General features: G+C 48.0%; 1 protein-coding gene across 10 annotated transcripts in view; it reads left to right on the forward strand.

The window, feature by feature from the left end:
* The window catches only part of LOC120307151 (IgGFc-binding protein-like), an 82,117-nt gene that overhangs the window by 36,834 nt on the left and 23,705 nt on the right, over positions 1-21,578 (forward strand). For 5 of the 10 annotated variants that reach the window (XM_039341496.1, XM_039341499.1, XM_039341503.1 and 2 more), the window contains 41 exons: positions 42-77; positions 373-408; positions 565-624; positions 899-1,143; positions 1,255-1,538; positions 1,624-1,895; positions 2,253-2,851; positions 3,164-3,737; positions 3,846-4,045; positions 4,145-4,525; positions 4,667-4,953; positions 5,293-5,558; positions 6,469-6,504; positions 7,187-7,222; positions 7,518-7,553; positions 7,710-7,769; positions 8,046-8,290; positions 8,403-8,686; positions 8,772-9,043; positions 9,400-9,998; positions 10,311-10,884; positions 10,993-11,192; positions 11,292-11,672; positions 11,814-12,100; positions 12,440-12,705; positions 13,607-13,642; positions 14,325-14,360; positions 14,656-14,691; positions 14,848-14,907; positions 15,184-15,428; positions 15,541-15,824; positions 15,910-16,181; positions 16,538-17,136; positions 17,449-18,022; positions 18,131-18,330; positions 18,430-18,810; positions 18,952-19,238; positions 19,578-19,843; positions 20,746-20,781; positions 21,004-21,039; positions 21,516-21,548. In XM_039341496.1, coding sequence (XP_039197430.1) covers positions 42-77; positions 373-408; positions 565-624; positions 899-1,143; positions 1,255-1,538; positions 1,624-1,895; positions 2,253-2,851; positions 3,164-3,737; positions 3,846-4,045; positions 4,145-4,525; positions 4,667-4,953; positions 5,293-5,558; positions 6,469-6,504; positions 7,187-7,222; positions 7,518-7,553; positions 7,710-7,769; positions 8,046-8,290; positions 8,403-8,686; positions 8,772-9,043; positions 9,400-9,998; positions 10,311-10,884; positions 10,993-11,192; positions 11,292-11,672; positions 11,814-12,100; positions 12,440-12,705; positions 13,607-13,642; positions 14,325-14,360; positions 14,656-14,691; positions 14,848-14,907; positions 15,184-15,428; positions 15,541-15,824; positions 15,910-16,181; positions 16,538-17,136; positions 17,449-18,022; positions 18,131-18,330; positions 18,430-18,810; positions 18,952-19,238; positions 19,578-19,843; positions 20,746-20,781; positions 21,004-21,039; positions 21,516-21,548 — 9,897 coding nt within the window. The remainder of the gene's footprint in view (positions 1-41; positions 78-372; positions 409-564; positions 625-898; positions 1,144-1,254; positions 1,539-1,623; positions 1,896-2,252; positions 2,852-3,163; positions 3,738-3,845; positions 4,046-4,144; positions 4,526-4,666; positions 4,954-5,292; positions 5,559-6,468; positions 6,505-7,186; positions 7,223-7,517; positions 7,554-7,709; positions 7,770-8,045; positions 8,291-8,402; positions 8,687-8,771; positions 9,044-9,399; positions 9,999-10,310; positions 10,885-10,992; positions 11,193-11,291; positions 11,673-11,813; positions 12,101-12,439; positions 12,706-13,606; positions 13,643-14,324; positions 14,361-14,655; positions 14,692-14,847; positions 14,908-15,183; positions 15,429-15,540; positions 15,825-15,909; positions 16,182-16,537; positions 17,137-17,448; positions 18,023-18,130; positions 18,331-18,429; positions 18,811-18,951; positions 19,239-19,577; positions 19,844-20,745; positions 20,782-21,003; positions 21,040-21,515; positions 21,549-21,578) is intronic. The other 5 variants (XM_039341497.1, XM_039341498.1, XM_039341501.1 and 2 more) reach the window with 5 other exon arrangements.

Below are 21,578 nucleotides of genomic sequence, written 5' to 3' on the forward strand. Positions count from 1 at the left end.
GAGGGTTGACCCTAATCTTGCTTCTTTCCTTTCTCCACCAGAGTCAACACCTTCTCCTGTAGAGCCACCTGTCTCAGGTAAAGCACAGCCTCTTGGGAAGACCAGGCAGGAGCAACGTGTTCTTTCCTGCCTGGTAGCTACCAGTACTACGGGTGTTCTCTGGAACGGTCCTCAGGAAATACCCTGAAGGTCATGTGGGTGTTTGAGGAAGACAATGTTCAGACAACTGAACAGGGGTGGGGGTGGAAGAGTTGTCCCTTACTACAGGTTGCTGCCTTGGCAAGTCCACACACTTTGATGTTGTTTAGAATTGTCTTTCAATAAATGACAAGGGAGGTTGATGATGACTGGGCCATTCTCTTTTTTGACCAGGTTCCACCATGACACCTGAAACAACAACGCTGACAGGTAATGCTCTTCATCACATATATGCAAATTGTGATGTGTGAAGAGTGAGTACCCCCTCAGTTGCAATGGCATGTTTCAGGAGCCAGAGTTGGAGTAGGAAGCCAAGGGTTCTTCCCTGCCTTACACAGAAAATATAAATGTTATTTCTCTTTTCAGATGATACATCAACCACTCCGATATCTACAACCACACACACACCAATTGTTCTCACCCAAGGTGAGTGTCTTTAATAGACTAAAGATTAAACTTCCCACTTCCGATGGGTTCTTGGTTTGATTTGCAGTCTTGGTGGCTAGGAAGAGCAGAAGTTCAGGAAATTAACTGTTGTCAAGAACAAGGCAAGGTTGAAGTTCCTTGGACCATGTCAAGCTGCTAAAACTGAAGGAAGCACCCAAAAACTGTTGCTCCTCTCAAAAGTGTATCCTCTGCTCATTTCAATTTCAAACTAGCTCACGCCGGCCCATGTCTGACCTCCCTTTCTTCTTTCCAGAGTCCTGCCTGGTGTCCGGTGACCCTCATTATTACACTTTTGACAAGCAGACTCACCACTTCATGGGCAACTGCACCTATACTCTCTCCCAACTGTGTGACCGGAACAACTCTCTGCTCCCCTACTTCAACGTGGAAGCAAGCAATGAGCATCGAGGGGGCAACACGCACGTCTCCTATGTTGAGAGTGTGGATGTTGATGTCTTTGGCATCCGGATCAACCTGGGAAAGGGAGGAAGAGTTACGGTACGTGGAGCTGCTGCTGCTGCTGAAGGACACATTTGCTCCTATGTTGGGGTACGAAAGAGCACTTGTTGTTCCTGAGTCCCCTACATTAATGACTGAATCTCCTTCTAGGTCGATAGGGAGCCAGTTATGGTCCCCTCCATTCCAATACGAGGTGTGAAGATCTTGCCCAGTGGCTTCTACACAGTGGTTTCTACAGATTTTGGACTGAGAGTCAAGTTTGACGGAGACCACCAAGTGGAAGTGTCCCTCCTTAACACGTACAAGGGTGAGGTCTGCGGCATGTGCGGAAACTACAACGGGAATACTTCTGATGATTTCCTCAACCCCGATGGGGAACTAGAGCCTGACTCCACAAGCTTGGGCAACAGCTGGCAGGTGGCCAACCTCAGCAGGTTTGTAGCTTAAATTGCCAAGTGGTGGGTTTGTCCAGGATGGAGATTGTAGGGTACTGAACCAAGTTGTGGCTTTTCTTTCCAGTTGTTCCTCAGGCCACACTCCTGTCTGCACAGAGGATGAGAAGGACACAGCCAAGAGCAGCAATTTCTGTGGACGCCTAATGGATGTCAATGGACCATTCAGACAGTGTCATAGCGTCTTGGATCCAACGGGGTATTTTGAGAGCTGCCTTTATGATCAGTGCGCCCTGCACTTAGATCCAGGCTCCCTCTGCAGGAGCTTGCAATCCTACGCAGATGCCTGCCAGTCCCTGGGAGTTGCCATCGATCCCTGGCGGAACACCACCTTCTGCCGTAAGTGTTGTGGCAGCAATGCCTCTGGTCACCCTTGAGGATTGAGAAACATCTATGTAAATGGGAAAATCTGGGAATCGGCTGAAAGTGGCAGGGTGTTTTCTCTGTCTCTTTGAAGAAAATCACTCCCATTGGGAGAGTCATATATATTTCTACATTATCATACTGTTTGCAACTCCAGCTTATCCTAGAGAGCAAATATTCTCTGGTTGGGATCTTGGAGAGCAGGGAATGCAATCTAGGAAGGAACCATCCCCCAGTGAGGGACTCGCATCCAACTCCATTGAGCAATGTGGTGTGTCTTTTGTGATCGAGCCTTTGACATTGAGCTCATTGACATATGCTTGCCTCCTGCAGCCATTCATTGCAAACCCAACAGCCACTATGAGCCTTGCGCCAATGCCTGTCCATCCACCTGCAAGGACCCAAATGCTCCGGGCACATGCAATCTGCCATGCACGGAAGCCTGCGTCTGTGACTCTGGGTTCTTCCTCTACAATGGTACCTGTGTGCCCAGCCATCAGTGTGGGTGCTGGCACCAGGGTAAGCACTACCCAGTGGGCTCCGGCTATTGGACCGACGACACCTGTAGCACCAGATGCGTCTGCCCCGGTCAAGGTGACCAACTCAGCTGCTTTCCTGATTCCTGCCCTGAGCATTATTACTGTGGAGTCAAAAATGGTGTCCCAGACTGCTATGAACATACGTACGGGGTCTGCCGCATCCACAACGACCCTCATTACAACACCTTTGACAAAAAGACGCACCACTTCATGGGCACCTGCACCTATACCCTGGCCAAGGTCTGCTCCAATGAGACGGGGCTGCCCTACTTTAACGTGGAGGCCAAGAACGAACACCGTGGGAATCCCTCCGTCTCCTACGTTCAGCGGGTGCTGGTGGAGGTTTACGGGCAGCGGATTGAGATTCTCAAAGGACACAAGAATCAAGTGCTGGTAACCCAATGAAATTCCTACTTGTGGTTTGAATTAGAAGGAAGCTACATTCTCTGCCAATCGGTTTTCGATTGGAACTTGTGTGAATGAAATAGTAATAGCCTCTCCTTTGATTGGTAGCAGGGTACCATATTTTTTTTATCTTTTCATTGTTTGATTTATTCTCTATGATACTTGTTTGCTCTCTCCTAAAGGATAGTCAGAGTCAGTGCTTCTATAGGGGAACTTAATAATGGGGAGCCCATCCTGATAATCCTAAGACGGTTCATTTCTTGGGAAATATAATTACAATTTGTGTCTGACTCCTCCTAGGTGAACAAAGTGCTTACAAGGCTTTCTGTGCGCAAGCTAAAGAACACCCTGAGAGTGGACATCAATGGACGCTATGTGACCCTAGAAACGGATTTCGGGCTGATTGTCTCTTACGACACAGATCACTCGGTGGAAATCAGGGTCCCCACTAACTTCTTCAACAAGACCTGTGGCATGTGTGGGAACTTCAACAACCGCTGGCAGGATGACAACATGATGCCCAATGGAGAGCAAGCCAAGAATTCCAACGAGCTGGGAAACAGCTGGCAGGTTCCTAATGCAGAGTACGACCCACCCAACTGTAAAGGCCCACAAGAACCAGAACCTTGTCCCTCAGACCTGAAAAATCTCTATGAGTCAGAGGCGTACTGCGGACAACTTACCAGCAGCCAGGGACCCTTGGCAGCTTGCCATTCTGCAATCAACCCCAACAGCTTCTTCCAGAGTTGCATCTTTGATCTGTGTGAACTGAATGGGTCCCATGAGGCCTTGTGTAGTGCTTTGGAGGCGTACGCTGATGCCTGCCAAAGAGTTGGCTTGCTGCTTCCCGACTGGAGGAATGCCACTTCCTGCAGTGAGTATCCACTGATAATACTCTAAAAAATGAGCAATTAACCTCACATTGAGTGTGTCCTTCGGAAGCATTCCTCACTTTCTGTATGGTTCCTACTTTCTTTTCTAGAAATCCCTTGTGACGATCATAGCCATTACAACGTGTGCGCCACTTCCTGTCCCGCCACGTGTTCCAATCCACTCGCTCCATGGAACTGCACCAAGCCTTGCGTGGAGGGATGCGAATGCGATGAAGGTTTTGTCTTCAGCGGAGCACAGTGTGTGCCACAGGAGGATTGCGGCTGTGTCGATGGAGATCAATATTATGAGGTTTGTTCCCATAGAACCTCTAGGGCAATAACAGAGTCTGGAGTAATTTGCACAGCAGTGCTGGGTCCTCACCTTTTTTTTTTGTCTTCTCTCCAACAGAAAGGAGAGACGTTCTGGAAACCGGATTGCGTCGGCCGATGCCGCTGTGCAGAAAATGGCACCTTGTCCTGCACCTCAGACAGTTGCAAAAAAGACCAAGTCTGTAAAGTGCAGAATGGCATCCTGGGCTGCTACATTGCAGACAAGGCCACCTGTCACATCTATGGAGACCCACACTATGTCACCTTCGATGGGCGACTCTACCACTTCCAGGGTGGGTGCAATTACACTGCAGTGCAAATCTGCAGCAACTCCTCCGAGCAGTTCTCTGTGACCACTCGGAATGAACATCGCTCCAGCCCACACTGGACAGCTCTCAACTCAGTGGCCATCTCGCTGAGAAACATCCACTTGGCTCTGAGGACGAACAAAGAGGTCTACGTGAGTATAACACCCTGAGGAATTGTGCAAGGGCAAGTGGCCAACCCAGACAAATCTCTGGGGTTCTCCCTGCATATTTAGCAGTCCTCCCAGAAAAGTTGTCCATGAATAGATGCAGACTCACCTTTTCCCTTTTTGCAGGTGAATGGAGCCAAAGTTGATCTTCCTCTGAGGCTACAGCCCAACATTCAGGTGGAAGAACAGCTTCCGTATGTGGTTGTTGATAGCAACATAGGCTTTCGGGTGAAGTTTGATGGGGATCACCAGCTCTTTATCGAAGTCAGTGAGAGATACAAGGGACACCTCTGTGGGCTGTGCGGCACCTACTCGGGCAGCCAGCTGGATGATTTCCAACAGCCAGATGGGATGCTGGAGACGGATGCCAACAAATTTGGCAATAGTTGGAGAGTGGAAGATGACGCTTGGAGGCAAGTGGCTGTGAACAAGGAGTTTTCAGGGGTCCACCACATATTCCGTATTGTGTTCTCGGATTTGGATTGTGAAGTCAGAATCAGTCAACCAGCTGAACACCCTGTGCTGTATCCTGTACACTGACAGGAAACCTATCTATGCGTTACAGAAGGAAGGAAATCCCAAAATGTAGTGTTTAGAGGGAACACAGGTCATTCCTCATTAAATTCTTCAGCACTTATGCCCTCCTAGCGCCAGAATGAATGGACTAACTGAGGCAAAAGATATCACATACATTTCTCTTTCTGCATCCAAATAAAAGATCCTTCAATGTCAGCTTTTTTTTCTGTCTCTAGCTGCTCACCAGTAGTTCCAGCCCCCTGTGACCCTCTGAAAGAGGCAGTTTTTGAAGATTTGTGCAAAATAATTCTGTCCTCAAACGGGCCTTTTACCGAGTGCCATGGCAGCATCCCTCCTCAGCTGTACTTCGAAAGCTGTGTGTATGACCAATGTGCTACCGGGGGAGACAAAGAACAGTTGTGCAAAAGTCTGGAAGCGTATGCCGCCGCATGCGAAGTGAACGGGGCAGACCTCGGGGACTGGAAAAAGGATACCGTTTGTGGTGAGTAGAGCTGTGGTGGGACCTGAGTATCTTCTAGCCAGCCTGAATGTGTCAATAGCGGCAAACAATCAGATGTCAGTGAGGGCACCTCACCTGTGCCTAGATCCCTTTCTCACCAGCGGGCAGCACTTCTGGCACAGGTCAGCGTTTGGGAGACTCCTTTCCTTTCTCCCATGTTCTCGTTGGAACAAACCAGGGCCAGCAGTTGCTTCTTCCTGCTTGACACTTTTGTAGGGTTTTGTCAAGGTTCTCCTTGAATGTTGTGAGGAATTGTAAGACAGGAGAGATCAAACTTTTTGTCAGATTGAGTCTCTGCCCCTCCTAAGCAGCAGCAGTTTCCTGCCACCTCTGTGCAATGAATTGTGCTGGATCACAATCAGTGATTCTGTGCTCCTGACTGCACACATGGAACGGCAATACAAAGGCTTGGCTTTCCCTTCTGATTAATAATAATAATAATAATAATAATAATAATAATAATAATAATAATATAGTTGGAAGGGACCTTGGAGGTCATCAAGTCCAACCCCCTACACCATTTTGTATACTGTGGGTCAGTGTTTCTGCGTGTATGTGAAAGACAACTCAGAGGAAATAAAAATGAAGATTCACATTTTTGACATGGATAATTACCATCCCTGTAGATTCCACTGTCAGTCTGAATTCTGCCACCTCGTGTGAATCTCATGTGAACCAAAGTAGGTCCATTCTCCAACTGTCCCCTCGGATCTTTCACCCAGTCATGTTCCTGCAGTGCCCTTCCCCTCTTTTAGCAGAGTTTCACAATCATTCAGGATTTCAAGCTGTAGGTGTGTAAGGTTTCCTCCTCCTATGTTCCCTCTCTCAGCTAAAGTGGTGAACGACAACAGGAGTATTGATCATAATTTAAACTCTTTCTTTTGTTTACCAGAACCAACACCTACACCCCCGGAGCCCAGTACCTCAGGTAATTCTGCCCCTCGAATTTATTTTAATGACAATCCTTGAAAGATATTCATGGAAGCACCAGCTTCACAGTGATGGGCGTAATAGGTGGAGATTTGAAGTCAATGGATGTTCCCCAACCCTTGTTATTCCATTGCTAAGAACACATATTCCCCTTCTACTAAAGGATGGATGACAATTGGGGGGTTTGATCCTAATCTACCTTATTTCCTTTGTCCACAAGAGCCAACACCTTCTTCTTTTTCAGGTAATGTGGGCCTCAGGAGAAGACCAGGCAGGAAGTCACATGTTCTTTCCTGCCTGCTGTCTACCTCTATGGCTCTTCTCTGGGATGGCATATGGGATATATCTTGAAGGCCACGTGGTTCCTAATTTCCAGTTAGTCCACTTCAGCTTCCATTTTTCTCTAACTTTCAAGGAGACCTGGACAATGAAGAGTCAGGTCCCTTCTTTTCCATCTTGCAAGGATGTCTTTACCAGCCCAGGAAGTTATGATTATGTAACCCATTGGGTGCCACTTGAACTCTAGTGTGAAGAGAAAAATAGGTGGACATTAATGGTGGACAACATGTTCCTCATCCCTTGTTGTTCCCTTGCTAAGACTTCACATTCTCCTTTGGCTGAGGGGATGGATGACAATCAGAGGGTTGACCCTAATCTCGCTTCTTTCCTTTCTCCCCCAGAGCCAACACCTTCTCCTGTAGAGCCACCTGTCTCAGGTAAAGCACAGCCTCTTGGGAAGACCAGGCAGGAGCAACGTGTTCTTTCCTGCCTGGTGGCTACCACTACTACGGGTGTTCTCTGGAACGGTCCTCGGGAAATACCCTGAAGGTCATGTGGGTGTTTGAGGAAGACAATGTTCAGACAACTGAACAGGGGTGGGGGTGGAAGAGTTGTCCCTTACTACAGGTTGCTGCCTTGGCAAGTCCACACACTTTGATGTTGTTTAGAGTTTTCTTTCAATAAATGACAAGGGAGGTTGATGATGACTGGGCCATTTTCTTTTTTGACCAGGTTCCACCATGACACCTGAAACAACAACGCTGACAGGTAATGCTCTTCATCACATATATGCAAATTGTGATGTGTGAAGAATGAGTACGCCCTCAGTTGCAATGGCATGTTTCAGGAGCCAGAGTTGGAGTAGGAAGCCAAGGGTTCTTCCCTGCCTTACACTGAAAATATAAATGTTATTTCTCTTTTCAGATGATACATCAACCACTCCGATATCTACAACCACACACACACCAATTGTTCTCACCCAAGGTGAGTGTCTTTAATAGACTAAAGATTAAACTTCCCACTTCCGATGGGTTCTTGGTTTGATTTGCAGTCTTGGTGGCTAGGAAGAACAGAAGTTCAGGAAATTAACTGTTGTCAAGCACAAGGCAAGGTTGAAGTTCCTTGGACCATGTCAAGCTGCTAAAACTGAAGGAGGCACCCAAAAACTCTGTTGCTCCTCTCAACAGTGTATCCTCTGCTCATTTCAATTTCAAACTAGCTCACGCCGGCCCATGTCTGACCTCCCTTTCTTCTTTCCAGAGTCCTGCCTGGTGTCGGGTGACCCTCATTATTACACTTTTGACAAGCAGACACACCACTTCATGGGCAACTGCACCTATACTCTCTCCCAACTATGTGACCGGAACAACTCTCTGCTCCCCTACTTCAACGTGGAAGCAAGCAATGAGCATCGAGGGGGCAACACGCACGTCTCCTATGTTGAGAGTTTGGATGTTGATGTCTTTGGCATCCGGATCAACCTGGGAAAGGGAGGAAGAGTTACAGTACGTGGAGCTGCTGCTGCTGCTGAAGGACACATTTACTCCTATGTTGGGGTACGAAAGAGCACTTGTTGTTCCCGAGTCCCCTACAGTAATGCCTGAATTATCCTTCTAGGTCGATGGGAAGCCAGTCGTGGTCCCCTCCATCCCAATACCAGGTGTGACGATCTTGTCCAGTGGCTTCTACACAGTGGTTTCTACAGATTTTGGACTGAGAGTCAAGTTTGACGGAGACCACCAAGTGGAAGTGTCCCTCCTTAGCACGTACAAGGGTGAGGTCTGCGGCATGTGTGGAAACTACAACGGGAATACTTCTGATGATTTCCTCAACCCCGATGGGGAACTAGAGCCTGACTCCACAAGTTTGGGCAACAGCTGGCAGGTGGCCAACCTCAGCAGGTTTGTAGCTTACATCACCAAGTGGTGGGTTTGTCCAGGATGGAGATTGTAGGGTACTGAACCAAGTTGTGGCTTTTCTTTCCAGTTGTTCCTCAGGCCACACTCCTATCTGCACAGAAGATGAGAAGGACACAGCCAAGAGCAGCGATTTCTGTGGACGCCTAATGGATGTCAATGGACCATTCAGACAGTGTCATAGCATCTTGGATCCAACGGGGTATTTTGAGAGCTGCCTTTATGATCAGTGCGCCCTGCACTTAGATCCAGGCTCCCTCTGCAGGAGCTTGCAATCCTACGCAGATGCCTGCCAGTCCCTGGGAGTTGCCATCGACCCCTGGCGGAACACCACCTTCTGCCGTAAGTGTCGTGGCAGCAATGCCTCTGTTCGGCCTTGAGGATTGGGAAATATCTATGTAAATGAGAAAATCTGGGAATCAGCTGAAAGTGGCAGGTGTTTTCTCTGTCTCTTTGAAGAAAATCACTCCCATTGAGAGAGTCACATATATTTCCACATTCTCATACTGTTTGCAACTCCAGCTTATCCTAGAGAGCAAATATCCTCTGGCTGGGATCCTGGAGAGCATGGAATGCAATCTAGGAAGGAACCATCCCCCAGTGAGGGACTCGCATCCAACTCCATTGAGGGATGTGGTGTGTCTTTTGTGATTGAGCCTTTGACACTGAGCTCATTGACATATGCTTGCCTCCTGCAGCCATTCATTGCAAACCCAACAGCCACTATGAGCCTTGCGCCAATGCCTGTCCATCCACCTGCAAGGACCCAAATGCTCCGGGCACATGCAATCTGCCATGCACGGAAGCCTGCGTCTGTGACTCTGGGTTCTTCCTCTACAATGGTACCTGTGTGCCCAGCCATCAGTGTGGGTGCTGGCACCAGGGTAAGCACTACCCAGTGGGCTCCGGCTATTGGACCGACGACACCTGTAGCACCAGATGCGTCTGCCCCGGTCAAGGTGACCAACTCAGCTGCTTTCCTGATTCCTGCCCTGAGCATTATTACTGTGGAGTCAAAAATGGTGTCCCAGACTGCTATGAACATACGTACGGGGTCTGCCGCATCCACAACGACCCTCATTACAACACCTTTGACAAAAAGACGCACCACTTCATGGGCACCTGCACCTATACCCTGGCCAAGGTCTGCTCCAATGAGACGGGGCTGCCCTACTTTAACGTGGAGGCCAAGAACGAACACCGTGGGAATCCCTCCGTCTCCTACGTTCAGCGGGTGCTGGTGGAGGTTTACGGGCAGCGGATTGAGATTCTCAAAGGACACAAGACTCAAGTGCTGGTAACCCAATGAAATTCCTACTTGTGGTTTGAATTAGAAGGAAGCTACATTCTCTGCCAATCGGTTTTCAATTGGAACTTGTGTGAATGAAATAGTAATAGCCTCTCCTTTGATTGGTAGCAGGGTACCATATTTTTTTATCTTTTTATTGTTTGATTTATTCTCTATGATACTTCTTTTCTCTCTCTTGAAAGTATAGTCAGAGTCAGTGCTTCTATAGGGGAACTTAATAATGGGGAGCCCATCCTGATAATCCTAAGACGGTTCATTTCTTAGGAAATATAATTACAATTTGTGTCTGACTCCTCCTAGGTGAACAAAGTGCTTACAAGGCTTTCTGTGCGCAAGCTAAACAACACCCTGAGAGTGGACATCAATGGACGCTATGTGACCCTAGAAACGGATTTTGGGCTGATTGTCTCTTACGACACAGATCACTCGGTGGAAATCAGGGTCCCCACCGACTTCTTCAGCAAGACTTGTGGCATGTGTGGGAACTTCAACAACCGCTGGCAGGATGACAACATGATGCCCAATGGACAGCAAGCCAAGAATTCCAACGAGCTAGGAAACAGCTGGCAGGTTCCTAATGCCGAGTACGACCCACCCAACTGTAAAGGCCCATCAGACCCAGAACCTTGTCCCTCAGACCTGAAAAATCTCTATGAGTCAGAGGCGTACTGCGGACAACTTACCAGCAGCCAGGGACCCTTGGCAGCTTGCCATTCTGCAATCAACCCCAACAGCTTCTTCCAGAGTTGCATCTTTGATCTGTGTGAACTGAATGGGTCCCATGAGGCCTTGTGTAGTGCTTTGGAGGCGTACGCTGATGCCTGCCAAAGAGTTGGCTTGCTGCTTCCCGACTGGAGGAATGCCACTTCCTGCAGTGAGTATCCACTGATAATACTCTAAAAGATGAGCAATTAACCTCACATTGAGTGTGTCCTTGGGAAGCATTCCTCACTTTCTGTATGGTTCCTACTTTCTTTTCTAGAAATCCCTTGTGACGATCATAGCCATTACAACGTGTGCGCCACTTCCTGTCCCGCCACGTGTTCCAATCCACTCGCTCCATGGAACTGCACCAAGCCTTGCGTGGAGGGATGCGAATGCGATGAAGGTTTTGTCTTCAGCGGAGCACAGTGTGTGCCACAGGAGGATTGCGGCTGTGTCGATGGAGATCAATATTATGAGGTTTGTTCCCATAGAACCTCTAGGGCAATAACAGAGTCTGGAGTAATTTGCACAGCAGTGCTGGGTCCTCACCTTTTTTTTTTGTCTTCTCTCCAACAGAAAGGAGAGACGTTCTGGAAACCGGATTGCGTCGGCCGATGCCGCTGTGCAGAAAATGGCACCTTGTCCTGCACCTCAGACAGTTGCAAAAAAGACCAAGTCTGTAAAGTGCAGAATGGCATCCTGGGCTGCCACATTGCAGACAAGGCCATCTGTCACATCTATGGAGACCCACACTATGTCACCTTCGATGGGCGACTCTACCACTTCCAGGGTGGGTGCAATTACACTGCAGTGCAAATCTGCAGCAACTCCTCCGAGCAGTTCTCTGTGACCACTCGGAATGAACATCGCTCCAGCCCACACTGGACAGCTCTCAACTCAGTGGCCATCTCGCTGAGAAACATCCACTTGGCTCTGAGGAAGAACAAAGAGGTCTACGTGAGTATAACACCCTGAGGAATTGTGCAAGGGCAAGTGGCCAACCCAGACAAATCTCTGGGGTTCTCCCTGCATATTTAGCAGTCCTCCCAGAAAAGTTGTCCATGAATAGATGCAGACTCACCTTTTCCCTTTTTGCAGGTGAATGGAGCCAAAGTTGATCTTCCTCTGAGGCTACAGCCCAACATTCAGGTGGAAGAACAGCTTCCGTATGTGGTTGTTGATAGCAACCTAGGCTTTCGGGTGAAGTTTGATGGGGATCACCAGCTCTTTATCGAAGTCAGTGAGAGATACAAGGGACACCTCTGTGGGCTGTGCGGCACCTACTCGGGCAGCCAGCTGGATGATTTCCAACAGCCAGATGGGATGCTGGAGACGGATGCCAACAAATTTGGCAATAGTTGGAGAGTGGAAGATGACGCTTGGAGGCAAGTGGCTGTGAACAAGGAGTTTTCAGGGGTCCACCACATATTCCGTATTGTGTTCTCGGATTTGGATTGTGAAGTCAGAATCAGTCAACCAGCTGAACACCCTGTGCTGTATCCTGTACACTGACAGGAAACCTATCTATGCGTTACAGAAGGAAGGAAATCCCAAAATGTAGTGTTTAGAGGGAACACAGGTCATTCCTCATTAAATTCTTCAGCACTTATGCCCTCCTAGCGCCAGAATGAATGGACTAACTGAGGCAAAAGATATCACATACATTTCTCTTTCTGCATCCAAATAAAAGATCCTTCAATGTCAGCTTTTTTTTCTGTCTCTAGCTGCTCACCAGTAGTTCCAGCCCCCTGTGACCCTCTGAAAGAGGCAGTTTTTGAAGATTTGTGCAAAATAATTCTGTCCTCAAACGGGCCTTTTACCGAGTGCCATGGCAGCATCCCTCCTCAGCTGTACTTCGAAAGCTGTGTGTATGACCAATGTGCTACCGGGGGAGACAAAGAACAGTTGTGCAAAAGTCTGGAAGCGTATGCCGCCGCATGCGAAGTGAACGGGGCAGACCTCGGGGACTGGAAAAAGGATACCGTTTGTGGTGAGTAGAGCTGTGGTGGGACCTGAGTATCTTCTAGCCAGCCTGAATGTGTCAATAGCGGCAAACAATCAGATGTCAGTGAGGGCACCTCACCTGTGCCTAGATCCCTTTCTCACCAGCGGGCAGCACTTCTGGCACAGGTCAGCGTTTGGGAGACTCCTTTCCTTTCTCCCATGTTCTCGTTGGAACAAACCAGGGCCAGCAGTTGCTTCTTCCTGCTTGACACTTTTGTAGGGTTTTGTCAAGGTTCTCCTTGAATGTTGTGAGGAATTGTAAGACAGGAGAGATCAAACTTTTTGTCAGATTGAGTCTCTGCCCCTCCTAAGCAGCAGCAGTTTCCTGCCACCTCTGTGCAATGAATTGTGCTGGATCACAATCAGTGATTCTGTGCTCCTGACTGCACACATGGAACGGCAATACAAAGGCTTGGCTTTCCCTTCTGATTAATAATAATAATAATAATAATAATAATAATAATAATATAGTTGGAAGGGACCTTGGAGGTCATCAAGTCCAACCCCCTACACCATTTTGTATACTGTGGGTCAGTGTTTCTGCGTGTATGTGAAAGACAACTCAGAGGAAATAAAAATGAAGATTCACATTTTTGACATGGATAATTACCATCCCTGTAGATTCCACTGTCAGTCTGAATTCTGCCACCTCGTGTGAATCTCATGTGAACCAAAGTAGGTCCATTCTCCAACTGTCCCCTCGGATCTTTCACCCAGTCATGTTCCTGCAGTGCCCTTCCCCTCTTTTAGCAGAGTTTCACAATCATTCAGGATTTCAAGCTGTAGGTGTGTAAGGTTTCCTCCTCCTATGTTCCCTCTCTCAGCTAAAGTGGTGAACGACAACAGGAGTATTGATCATAATTTAAACTCTTTCTTTTGTTTACCAGAACCAACACCTACACCCCCGGAGCCCAGTACCTCAGGTAATTCTGCCCCTCGAATTTATTTTAATGACAATCCTTGAAAGATATTCATGGAAGCACCAGCTTCACAGTGATGGGCGTAATAGGTGGAGATTTGAAGTCAATGGATGTTCCCCAACCCTTGTTATTCCATTGCTAAGAACACATATTCCCCTTCTACTAAAGGATGGATGACAATTGGGGGGTTTGATCCTAATCTACCTTATTTCCTTTGTCCACAAGAGCCAACACCTTCTTCTTTTTCAGGTGATGTGGGCCTCAGGAGAAGACCAGGCAGGAAGTCACATGTTCTTTCCTGCCTGCTGTCTACCTCTATGGCTCTTCTCTGGGATGGCATATGGGATATATCTTGAAGGCCACGTGGTTCCTAATTTCCAGTTAGTCCACTTCAGCTTCCATTTTTCTCTAACTTTCAAGGAGACCTGGACAATGAAGAGTCAGGTCCCTTCTTTTCCATCTTGCAAGGATGTCTTTACCAGCCCAGGAAGTTATGATTATGTAACCCATTGGGTGCCACTTGAACTCTAGTGTGAAGAGAAAAATAGGTGGACATTAATGGTGGACAACATGTTCCTCATCCCTTGTTGTTCCCTTGCTAAGACTTCACATTCTCCTTTGGCTGAGGGGATGGATGACAATCAGAGGGTTGACCCTAATCTCGCTTCTTTCCTTTCTCCCCCAGAGCCAACACCTTCTCCTGTAGAGCCACCTGTCTCAGGTAAAGCACAGCCTCTTGGGAAGACCAGGCAGGAGCAACGTGTTCTTTCCTGCCTGGTGGCTACCACTACTACGGGTGTTCTCTGGAACGGTCCTCGGGAAATACCCTGAAGGTCATGTGGGTGTTTGAGGAAGACAATGTTCAGACAACTGAACAGGGGTGGGGGTGGAAGAGTTGTCCCTTACTACAGGTTGCTGCCTTGGCAAGTCCACACACTTTGATGTTGTTTAGAGTTTTCTTTCAATAAATGACAAGGGAGGTTGATGATGACTGGGCCATTTTCTTTTTTGACCAGGTTCCACCATGACACCTGAAACAACAACGCTGACAGGTAATGCTCTTCATCACATATATGCAAATTGTGATGTGTGAAGAATGAGTACGCCCTCAGTTGCAATGGCATGTTTCAGGAGCCAGAGTTGGAGTAGGAAGCCAAGGGTTCTTCCCTGCCTTACACTGAAAATATAAATGTTATTTCTCTTTTCAGATGATACATCAACCACTCCGATATCTACAACCACACACACACCAATTGTTCTCACCCAAGGTGAGTGTCTTTAATAGACTAAAGATTAAACTTCCCACTTCCGATGGGGTCTTGGTTTGATTTGCAGTCTTGGTGGCTAGGAAGAACAGAAGTTCAGGAAATTAACTGTTGTCAAGCACAAGGCAAGGTTGAAGTTCCTTGGACCATGTCAAGCTGCTAAAACTGAAGGAGGCACCCAAAAACTCTGTTGCTCCTCTCAACAGTGTATCCTCTGCTCATTTCAATTTCAAACTAGCTCACGCCGGCCCATGTCTGACCTCCCTTTCTTCTTTCCAGAGTCCTGCCTGGTGTCGGGTGACCCTCATTATTACACTTTTGACAAGCAGACACACCACTTCATGGGCAACTGCACCTATACTCTCTCCCAACTATGTGACCGGAACAACTCTCTGCTCCCCTACTTCAACGTGGAAGCAAGCAATGAGCATCGAGGGGGCAACACGCACGTCTCCTATGTTGAGAGTTTGGATGTTGATGTCTTTGGCATCCGGATCAACCTGGGAAAGGGAGGAAGAGTTACAGTACGTGGAGCTGCTGCTGCTGCTGAAGGACACATTTACTCCTATGTTGGGGTACGAAAGAGCACTTGTTGTTCCCGAGTCCCCTACAGTAATGCCTGAATTATCCTTCTAGGTCGATGGGAAGCCAGTCGTGGTCCCCTCCATCCCAATACCAGGTGTGACGATCTTGTCCAGTGGCTTCTACACAGTGGTTTCTACAGATTTTGGACTGAGAGTCAAGTTTGACGGAGACCACCAAGTGGAAGTGTCCCTCCTTAGCACGTACAAGGGTGAGGTCTGCGGCATGTGTGGAAACTACAACGGGAATACTTCTGATGATTTCCTCAACCCCGATGGGGAACTAGAGCCTGACTCCACAAGTTTGGGCAACAGCTGGCAGGTGGCCAACCTCAGCAGGTTTGTAGCTTACATCACCAAGTGGTGGGTTTGTCCAGGATGGAGATTGTAGGGTACTGAACCAAGTTGTGGCTTTTCTTTCCAGTTGTTCCTCAGGCCACACTCCTATCTGCACAGAAGATGAGAAGGACACAGCCAAGAGCAGCGATTTCTGTGGACGCCTAATGGATGTCAATGGACCATTCAGACAGTGTCATAGCATCTTGGATCCAACGGGGTATTTTGAGAGCTGCCTTTATGATCAGTGCGCCCTGCACTTAGATCCAGGCTCCCTCTGCAGGAGCTTGCAATCCTACGCAGATGCCTGCCAGTCCCTGGGAGTTGCCATCGACCCCTGGCGGAACACCACCTTCTGCCGTAAGTGTCGTGGCAGCAATGCCTCTGTTCGGCCTTGAGGATTGGGAAATATCTATGTAAATGAGAAAATCTGGGAATCAGCTGAAAGTGGCAGGTGTTTTCTCTGTCTCTTTGAAGAAAATCACTCCCATTGAGAGAGTCACATATATTTCCACATTCTCATACTGTTTGCAACTCCAGCTTATCCTAGAGAGCAAATATCCTCTGGCTGGGATCCTGGAGAGCATGGAATGCAATCTAGGAAGGAACCATCCCCCAGTGAGGGACTCGCATCCAACTCCATTGAGGGATGTGGTGTGTCTTTTGTGATTGAGCCTTTGACACTGAGCTCATTGACATATGCTTGCCTCCTGCAGCCATTCATTGCAAACCCAACAGCCACTATGAGCCTTGCGCCAATGCCTGTCCATCCACCTGCAAGGACCCAAATGCTCTGGGCACATGCAATCTGCCATGCACGGAAGCCTGCGTCTGTGACTCTGGGTTCTTCCTCTACAATGGTACCTGTGTGCCCAGCCATCAGTGTGGGTGCTGGCACCAGGGTAAGCACTACCCAGTGGGCTCCGGCTATTGGACCGACGACACCTGTAGCACCAGATGCGTCTGCCCCGGTCAAGGTGACCAACTCAGCTGCTTTCCTGATTCCTGCCCTGAGCATTATTACTGTGGAGTCAAAAATGGTGTCCCAGACTGCTATGAACATACGTACGGGGTCTGCCGCATCCACAACGACCCTCATTACAACACCTTTGACAAAAAGACGCACCACTTCATGGGCACCTGCACCTATACCCTGGCCAAGGTCTGCTCCAATGAGACGGGGCTGCCCTACATTAACGTGGAGGCCAAGAACGAACACCGTGGGAATCCCTCCGTCTCCTACGTTCAGCGGGTGCTGGTGGAGGTTTACGGGCAGCGGATTGAGATTCTCAAAGGACACAAGACTCAAGTGCTGGTAACCCAATGAAATTCCTACTTGTGGTTTGAATTAGAAGGAAGCTACATTCTCTGCCAATCGGTTTTCAATTGGAACTTGTGTGAATGAAATAGTAATAGCCTCTCCTTTGATTGGTAGCAGGGTACCATATTTTTTTATCTTTTTATTGTTTGATTTATTCTCTATGATACTTCTTTTCTCTCTCTTGAAAGTATAGTCAGAGTCAGTGCCTCTATAGGGGAACTTAATAATGGGGAGCCCATCCTGATAATCCTAAGACGGTTCATTTCTTAGGAAATATAATTACAATTTGTGTCTGACTCCTCCTAGGTGAACAAAGTGCTTACAAGGCTTTCTGTGCGCAAGCTAAACAACACCCTGAGAGTGGACATCAATGGACGCTATGTGACCCTAGAAACGGATTTCGGGCTGATTGTCTCTTACGACACAGATCACTCGGTGGAAATCAGGGTCCCCACCGACTTCTTCAGCAAGACTTGTGGCATGTGTGGGAACTTCAACAACCGCTGGCAGGATGACAACATGATGCCCAATGGACAGCAAGCCAAGAATTCCAACGAGCTAGGAAACAGCTGGCAGGTTCCTAATGCCGAGTACGACCCACCCAACTGTAAAGGCCCATCAGACCCAGAACCTTGTCCCTCAGACCTGAAAAATCTCTATGAGTCAGAGGCGTACTGCGGACAACTTACCAGCAGCCAGGGACCCTTGGCAGCTTGCCATTCTGCAATCAACCCCAACAGCTTCTTCCAGAGTTGCATCTTTGATCTGTGTGAACTGAATGGGTCCCATGAGGCCTTGTGTAGTGCTTTGGAGGCGTACGCTGATGCCTGCCAAAGAGTTGGCTTGCAGCTTCCCGACTGGAGGAATGCCACTTCCTGCAGTGAGTATCCACTGATAATACTCTAAAAGATGAGCAATTAACCTCACATTGAGTGTGTCCTTCGGAAGCATTCCTCACTTTCTGTATGGTTCCTACTTTCTTTTCTAGAAATCCCTTGTGACGATCATAGCCATTACAACGTGTGCGCCACTTCCTGTCCCGCCACGTGTTCCAATCCACTCGCTCCATGGAACTGCACCAAGCCTTGCGTGGAGGGATGCGAATGCGATGAAGGTTTTGTCTTCAGCGGAGCACAGTGTGTGCCACAGGAGGATTGCGGCTGTGTCGATGGAGATCAATATTATGAGGTTTGTTCCCATAGAACCTCTAGGGCAATAACAGAGTCTGGAGTAATTTGCACAGCAGTGCTGGGTCCTCACCTTTTTTTTTTGTCTTCTCTCCAACAGAAAGGAGAGACGTTCTGGAAACCGGATTGCGTCGGCCGATGCCGCTGTGCAGAAAATGGCACCTTGTCCTGCACCTCAGACAGTTGCAAAAAAGACCAAGTCTGTAAAGTGCAGAATGGCATCCTGGGCTGCTACATTGCAGACAAGGCCACCTGTCACATCTATGGAGACCCACACTATGTCACCTTCGATGGGCGACTCTACCACTTCCAGGGTGGGTGCAATTACACTGCAGTGCAAATCTGCAGCAACTCCTCCGAGCAGTTCTCTGTGACCACTCGGAATGAACATCGCTCCAGCCCACACTGGACAGCTCTCAACTCAGTGGCCATCTCGCTGAGAAACATCCACTTGGCTCTGAGGAAGAACAAAGAGGTCTACGTGAGTATAACACCCTGAGGAATTGTGCAAGGGCAAGTGGCCAACCCAGACAAATCTCTGGGGTTCTCCCTGCATATTTAGCAGTCCTCCCAGAAAAGTTGTCCATGAATAGATGCAGACTCACCTTTTCCCTTTTTGCAGGTGAATGGAGCCAAAGTTGATCTTCCTCTGAGGCTACAGCCCAACATTCAGGTGGAAGAACAGCTTCCGTATGTGGTTGTTGATAGCAACATAGGCTTTCGGGTGAAGTTTGATGGGGATCACCAGCTCTTTATCGAAGTCAGTGAGAGATACAAGGGACACCTCTGTGGGCTGTGCGGCACCTACTCGGGCAGCCAGCTGGATGATTTCCAACAGCCAGATGGGATGCTGGAGACGGATGCCAACAAATTTGGCAATAGTTGGAGAGTGGAAGATGACGCTTGGAGGCAAGTGGCTGTGACCAAGGAGTTTTCAGGGGTCCACCACATATTCCGTATTGTGTTCTCGGATTTGGATTGTGAAGTCAGAATCAGTCAACCAGCTGAACACCCTGTGCTGTATCCTGTACACTGACAGGAAACCTATCTATGCGTTACAGAAGGAAGGAAATCCCAAAATGTAGTGTTTAGAGGGAACACAGGTCATTCCTCATTAAATTCTTCAGCACTTATGCCCTCCTAGCGCCAGAATGAATGGACTAACTGAGGCAAAAGATATCACATACATTTCTCTTTCTGCATCCAAATAAAAGATCCTTCAATGTCAGCTTTTTTTTCTGTCTCTAGCTGCTCACCAGTAGTTCCAGCCCCCTGTGACCCTCTGAAAGAGGCAGTTTTTGAAGATTTGTGCAAAATAATTCTGTCCTCAAACGGGCCTTTTACCGAGTGCCATGGCAGCATCCCTCCTCAGCTGGACTTCGAAAGCTGTGTGTATGACCAATGTGCTACCGGGGGAGACAAAGAACAGTTGTGCAAAAGTCTGGAAGCGTATGCCGCCGCATGCGAAGTGAACGGGGCAGACCTCGGGGACTGGAAAAAGGATACCGTTTGTGGTGAGTAGAGCTGTGGTGGGACCTGAGTATCTTCTAGCCAGCCTGAATGTGTCAATAGCGGCAAACAATCAGATGTCAGTGAGGGCACCTCACCTGTGCCTAGATCCCTTTCTCACCAGCGGGCAGCACTTCTGGCACAGGTCAGCGTTTGGGAGACTCCTTTCCTTTCTCCCATGTTCTCGTTGGAACAAACCAGGGCCAGCAGTTGCTTCTTCCTGCTTGACACTTTTGTAGGGTTTTGTCAAGGTTCTCCTTGAATGTTGTGAGGAATTGTAAGACAGGAGAGATCAAACTTTTTGTCAGATTGAGTCTCTGCCCCTCCTAAGCAGCAGCAGTTTTCCTGCCACCTCTGTGCAATGAATTGTGCTGGATCACAATCAGTGATTCTGTGCTCCTGACTGCACATATGGAACGGCAATACAAAGGCTTGGCTTTCCCTTCTGATTAATAATAATAATAATAATAATAATAATAATAATAATAATAATATAGTTGGAAGGGACCTTGGAGGTCATCAAGTCCAACCCCCTACACCATTTTGTATACTGTGGGTCAGTGTTTCTGCGTGTATGTGAAAGACAACTCAGAGGAAATAAAAATGAAGATTCACATTTTTGACATGGATAATTACCATCCCTGTAGATTCCACTGTCAGTCTGAATTCTGCCACCTCGTGTGAATCTCATGTGAACCAAAGTAGGTCCATTCTCCAACTGTCCCCTCGGATCTTTCACCCAGTCATGTTCCTGCAGTGCCCTTCCCCTCTTTTAGCAGAGTTTCACAATCATTCAGGATTTCAAGCTGTGGATGTGTAAGGTTTCCTATGTTCCCTCTCTCGGCTAAAGTGGTGAACGACAACAGGAGTATTGATCATAATTTGAACTCTTTCTTTTGTTTACCAGAACCAACACCTACACCCCCGGAGCCCAGTACCTCAGGTAATTCTGCCCTTCAAATTTATTTTAATGACAATCCTTGAAAGATATTCATGGAAGCACCAGCTTCACAGTGATGGGCGTAAGAGGTGGAGATTTGAAATCAATGGGATGTTCCCCAAGCCTTGTTATTCCATTGCTAAGAACACATATTCCCCTTCTACTAAAGGATGAATGACAATTGGGGGGTTGATCCTAATCTAGCTTCTTTTCTTTCTCCAACAGAACCAACACCTTCTCCCACAGAGCCAACTGTCCCAGGTAATGTGGGCCCTCACGAGAAGGCAGAAAGCAACATCATTTTTACTTCCTGGTGTCTACCCCTATAGCCTAGGCCAGAGGTAGGCAACTTTGGCTCTTTTATGACTCGTGGACTTCAACTCCCAGAATTCCTGAGCCGGCATGGCTCAGCTTGGAAACCTCTCCCTTTCCGCTCAGCGTGGCTGGCTCAGGAATTCTGGGATATGAAGTCCACGAGTCATAAAAGAGCCAAGGTTGCCTACCCCTGGTCTATCTGAAATACGCTGAAGGTCCTGTGATTCTTTGAGAAAAACCATTTCCTCAGGAGATCATCTTTTCTCTAGTGGCACCCCAAATAAAATGGGGGTTAGGGGTAGATAAGGTTTTCTGCAGCCCCTGTTGCTGTGTTGCTAATTAGCCACATCCTTGCTTTGCTGAAGGGCTGAATGATAAAAGGAGGATTGATCCTAACTTGGGTTTCTTTCTTTATCTACCAGAACCAACATCTCCTGTAGATCCGACTGTCTCAGGTAACACTCACTCTCAAACTTTTCTTGCCT

This window comes from Crotalus tigris, unplaced genomic scaffold (assembly GCF_016545835.1).
Source record: "Crotalus tigris isolate CLP2741 ecotype Arizona unplaced genomic scaffold, ASM1654583v1 scf7180000017765.3138416, whole genome shotgun sequence".
Classification (NCBI taxonomy): Eukaryota; Metazoa; Chordata; class Lepidosauria; order Squamata; family Viperidae; genus Crotalus; species Crotalus tigris.